The sequence below is a fragment of the Enhydra lutris genome, unplaced genomic scaffold (genome assembly GCF_002288905.1).
Source record: "Enhydra lutris kenyoni isolate GAN:26980312 unplaced genomic scaffold, ASM228890v2 scaffoldscaffold4, whole genome shotgun sequence".
NCBI classification, from domain to species: Eukaryota; Metazoa; Chordata; class Mammalia; order Carnivora; family Mustelidae; genus Enhydra; species Enhydra lutris.
The window spans coordinates 47,173,649-47,178,926 of record NW_019154088.1 but is presented as its reverse complement, the minus strand read 5'-3'; the positions used below and the strand labels follow the sequence as shown (position 1 = coordinate 47,178,926).

The following is a 5,278-nucleotide window of genomic DNA, read 5'->3' as shown; positions in this document are numbered from 1 at the left end:
CTAAAGAGTAAAGTTATCTTCTGATGCTACCACTGGTAAGTTGATATTTGATAGCCATTAGTAAATCACAGTATTAAGTATATTAACATTAATGTGAGGGTTAAATAATATATCATACTAGAGAACACAGTAAGACATTCTAAAATCAAGTTATAAAAATTGCTGATTCAAGGGGGAATGCTTACCAAAAAGGAAATGTGTTTAAAAAACCTTTTTACCCAACAAGTTATTCTTCATCTACTATTTTCCTTTCTAAATGACTACAATTCTGCCTTTCTTATGAGACAAGCAGCTGGCTTTTGGAAGACAAACTTTAAAAATCTAAAAGTCAATTGTCAAGGCTAAGTCCACTCTGCAGGCCAATTCTTTACAGACACAATTCTCTACTCCTAAAAACCGTAAGGCGGTGATTTTGGAAAAATGGTAGAATACACACTGCTTAGAACCTTAATTCTTAAAAAGTTATTTTCAACTTCTTCTGTATCCTAAGTTATCATAAAATCAGATTAAGTTTGGTGGAACTTAATCAGTACAAAACCTTCTGTACACCCAGCATTATAAAAAGCAAATTGACTCCTTTTTGTTCTTATAAAAGCTAGGTGACTCCAAATCGAGTCACTTTATACCATACAACCCTGGAGAGTAACATGGCCCAACACACCACATGTCCCACTTAATCTAGTCCAAACGAGTAACATAACGTGAGAAACTGCACTGTGTAATTCCTTTATTTTCTGCATATTAGTGCTTTACCAACACTACAACCATATAGAACACAATTCCAAGTACTGTACTTTTTAGTTTGGGGAGATCACAGTCTACAGACTCATTTACTTATATTAGACAAGATTAACCTCATTCAAAACTTACTGCAGTTTATAAATTCACATAAATACAGAAATTGATGCAATTAAACAAAAACTTCAGGATCTTATTTTTTAAATTCCTAGATTATAACCTTTCCTGCAGGCTCAATTACCTGCCCCATGATCACCAATGGTTATGGCTCAATTTAACTACATCAATTATCAACCTTTTATATCCTTAAAGAAAATGTAAGTGAAAATTACAATTTCTTACCAAGAAGTTTAGGGTTTTCCAAATTTCAAATATTTGCTTCCCTCCTCCCCCCTTCAGTTAGACATTTCAAATAAACTAAAAATAACCACATCTCACCTGCAACATTCAATAGCAATCACTTGATGTATAAAATTTTAACTATGCTCCCAGTTATTTTAAAACAAAGAAATGGCTGCCTATCAATCTGTCTGTCACAAGTTAGAAATACTACATTTAGGAATTAAGATGAGGGTTTCAAGTTTCCTCCAGTTTAGGCATATATACCTTTGTGCTTGTCTTGTCTAAAGATGTTACTATAGCATCAGTATTTGTATAACCCATGTTTATGTACCTTAAAATGCAATCACTTAAAACACTAAGAATTAAATTTATGTGGAGCTTTGGGAATTTTAAAAGCAACTAAAATGTTCTCGGATGTGTCTGTCAGCTTCATTTCTGGAGATCCTTTTAAAGTAAAACTGAGAACTTTATACTTTAGTTGCATTTTGAATTCAAAAATCCCTCTGCACCATCAGGAGCCTACAGCATAGCACCTTTTCTCTTCTGCTTTAAGTAAAATGTGTCAAGACTTTTACTTTCAACAGTTAACTTTTTATAGCCTTATGCTTCTCATACATCTTTGGTAAAAGCTCCATTATACAATATGGCCAAAACATGAAGGACCAATACTGTCCAACTATGTACCATGATATCCCGTTCCATTTTAGTTTTCAGACACCCTCATGAACAAAACCCACTCCACCTTTTCCTGTATACTGCCTTTGCAGTCTACGTTTCTTAAATTCCCTATGTTTAATTCCTCGAGGACCTCTAAAATTAATCCTTAAGGCTATATGAGAACCAGATGCTGCTTACAATTCTTTATCAAGCATTAACATTTGGTTCAAAGTATCATCATAGTGGTCTCAATAATCTAATTACCGGTCCTAACAAGCTAAGCAAGTAATCTTGCTAGGATCTGGTTATCACCAGTGAGCACACTGCTTACCCTTTAAGAAAAATAAGTTTACATTCATTGTCATCTGTAGGTTCTTTTTCTTCATCCTACTTCCCCTTTAATTGTCATTCCTCAAGTCTACACATCATTCATTCATCACATTTCCTTCCTTAGGGGAGATAGTGTATTAATGAACCAACAGGATATCTGACTATTTGTATGAGTTAATCCCTACAATCAAACAGAATTAAATATCTTTTTTATAAAACATCTTTTCCAGTGTTCTAATTAATGGAGATGTGGATCACTCATCTACAAAAAAGACTTCTATCTCCAGCTTAATCAGTTGCTCTAATGTGAAAACAGGAATGTGTATTTTTCAAACTAGGTAGGTGTATGTAATTTGAATTGTTAAATGCTTTATTAATGAACAAAGTAAACATTCTAGTAATTTTTAAACTATTGGTCTTAGACATTTGAAATGTAGTAGAAGTATATATTCCAGTTTTGCCCCAAAGTCACTTAAAATATCTACAGATATCACATCTGTGTGTGGCATATACCATTTATTGCTCCATATTCTGGAAAGAGTCTACTTTTAAAGTTAAAAAAGAGGGAAAACACAGCAAAGTTGCTAACCTTGCAGTGAAAAAATCCGTGTTGACGGGTTACACTTTCATCTTTTTATGCAGTGTAAGTTACCTATGTAATAAGGAACTTGAGTTTTATCCCTACTCATGCATGACGTATGTTTCAGAACTTAAGAGCTGACATTTCAAAGAACTTCTTACATTACCTGTTTAACATACTGATGTGCAACTGGAACATATTACAATTGTATTACTCATTATGTGCCACTGTAGGCTAAGTTTACTATACTGGTCTTAGATATAAAAGGTCACATTTGAAATTACTAAGTTAAAGGTAAAACTCATAATGGAGGGGTAATGGCCTTAAATATAAAAGACAAACGGCAGTTTGATTAAGCAATAATTTTCAGTTTACTAGATGAAACAGACTTGCAACACAGTCTGCATGAATGCAAAATAAGCCATCTACAGCAAGTGAAAAGGAAACGGGGCAAAAAGGAAAAAAAAGCATACATTGCAAAAAAGATTCTCTCGAATAAAAAAATCAAACCATTATTATAAAGGACTTTACCAAAAACTGCTATATTTCCCCATCCCATTTGCTGGAAGTCAGTAAGAGCATCTAGCACTTTGTGTTCATGTCAATTGTCAGATCAGAGCATCCTAACGCAACGCAAAAAGAAAAAAGAGGGGGGGAAAGGAAAAAAAAACAAAACCACAACAGAGAACAAAAAAGGAAACCCCTAACCCCCCCGCCCCGCTCCCCAACCGTAGAACAGTAACTCCAGAGTTCAAATTCAAAAGAAGAGAAAGTGGCAATTGAAAGAGGTGATGGTGGCGATAATCCTATGAATGGGTTTTTGATTTCTCTCCTTCCGGGGGATAAGTGGAGAATGCTCATTAGGATTTGTAGTTAGAGGTTAACCATGTGAGCCCCTCATAGAGTCCATCCCCTGAGGTGGCACAGGAGGGCTGCACATACCAGTTCCTGTCCCGAATCCGGGTCAGGCCCAGTTTCTCCTGGATCTCGTGGGGTTTCATGGCATCAGGCAGGTCCTGTTTGTTGGCGAAGATGAGGATTATGGCGTCCCTCATCTCCCGATCATTGATAATGCGGTGCAGCTCCTGGCGGGCCTCGTCGATGCGGTCGCGGTCGGCGCAGTCCACTACGAAGATCAGACCCTGGGTCCCGGTGTAGTAATGCCGCCAGAGCGGCCGGATCTTGTCCTGGCCGCCCACATCCCACACGTTGAACTTGACGTTTTTGTAAGTCACCGTCTCCACGTTGAAACCCACTGTGGGAATGGTGGTCACCGACTGGCCCAGCTTCAACTTGTACAGAATTGTTGTCTTGCCGGCCGCGTCCAGGCCCAACATGAGGATCCGCATTTCCTTGTTCCCGAAGATCTTGGATAGCACCTTCCCCATCGCGTCGGAGGAGCCGGGGCCGGGGGCATTCAGGTGTCCCGGGTCCCCTCAGCCAAATACGCCGCAGCCGCCGCTAAACCGAAACGAAGCCTCCCGGCCGCGAGGGCGCCCGTGCGGCCTGCGTGGGAGTTGCCTCCTCGGGGCAGAGGCCCGGACTCGCCACTCACTCGAGCATCACCGACCGCACAACTTGATTCCTCCAGTCGCCGCTGCCGCCGGGGCCCTGAGTCTGCGCCGGGAGAGCCGCCGCCCTGCTGAGGCGCGGCCCGGCCCGGAACTGCCCTTCCCCCCGCAAGCGCCGCGCGAGCGCCGCCGCGGTTCCCGCTCCTCCGCCTTCTCCTCACTCCGCCGCGGGAGACCGAGGCCCTCCGGCCCGCCCGCCGGTCCACAAGCTCCGGGCTCACCACCGGCCCAAGCTACCCGAGAGTCAGCAAGGCTCCGGCGCCCCGTCAGGTCATTGATCCTCGCGGGAACTCAGTGCGCCGCCTGCAGAGACACGAAGAGGAAGAAGAGAGTTACTGGCGGAGTACCAGAAGGGAACGGAGGCCGAGGTGGCCCGCCTTTCCAGCTCAGTCCAAGAGGTTACCTCCAGCCGCCGCCCTGAGCGCGGGCTCCCTCTGGCCTCCACCTCCTCCTCCTCCTCCCAGCTCTACCGCTGCCGCCGCCGCCGCAGCCGGAAAAGGCGCCGAAGAAACCGCCTCACTTCCCCTCCCGATCACGCAGGCGCAGCAAGGCCGACCGTTTGACGAGCGCGACCTCTGTAAGAGGCCCGGCCCGCTCGCCTAGCGTCTTGGGCGCCACGCGCGAGGGGCGGGGCTACGGAGGCTCGGAGGCATCGAGGGTGCGGCCAGGCCCTAGACTCGCGAAACTCGTACTCTGACCGGTGCCCACCTGTTGCCACACTAGAGGCTCGCGTACTTTTTGCATTCCTCTTACGCGCTTTCACCTCCTCCACCCTCCCTCGAACCTGAGGAGCAAATCTTCTGGGGAGCTCCACAGGGTGGGGTCCGCGGGAAGGGCGCTCCCAGGATGAAAGCCTCCCCCATGCTGCTTTCAGACTTGTTCTCAGACGTCGGTGCCCGGCAGGTGCTCCGCGAGTTCCCTTCATCCCGCCCCAGATTTCGCGCGTCCCCAGTCACCGGGGAAAGCCCTACGTGCCCTTCCTACCTGTCCCAGCCTCTCCTTGGCCTCCTTTATCCCTCGTGTTCTGTGCATTTCCTCAAAGACACGTGGGAGGCCTGTG

The 5,278-nt window shown here is 44.5% G+C and overlaps 1 protein-coding gene across 1 annotated transcript; it reads right to left on the bottom strand.

Annotated features, from left to right (window-relative positions):
* Nucleotides 1-710: 710 nt before the first annotated feature.
* On the bottom strand, nucleotides 711-4,709 carry LOC111140129 (ADP ribosylation factor 6). The gene is made up of 2 exons (XM_022492496.1): nucleotides 4,622-4,709; nucleotides 711-4,521 (listed from the first exon to the last, which is right to left on the bottom strand). Exon 2 carries the CDS (start codon nucleotides 4,033-4,035, stop codon nucleotides 3,508-3,510), a length of 528 nt encoding a protein of 175 aa, XP_022348204.1. The 5' UTR covers nucleotides 4,036-4,521; nucleotides 4,622-4,709; the 3' UTR covers nucleotides 711-3,507.
* Nucleotides 4,710-5,278: the final 569 nt, after the last annotated feature.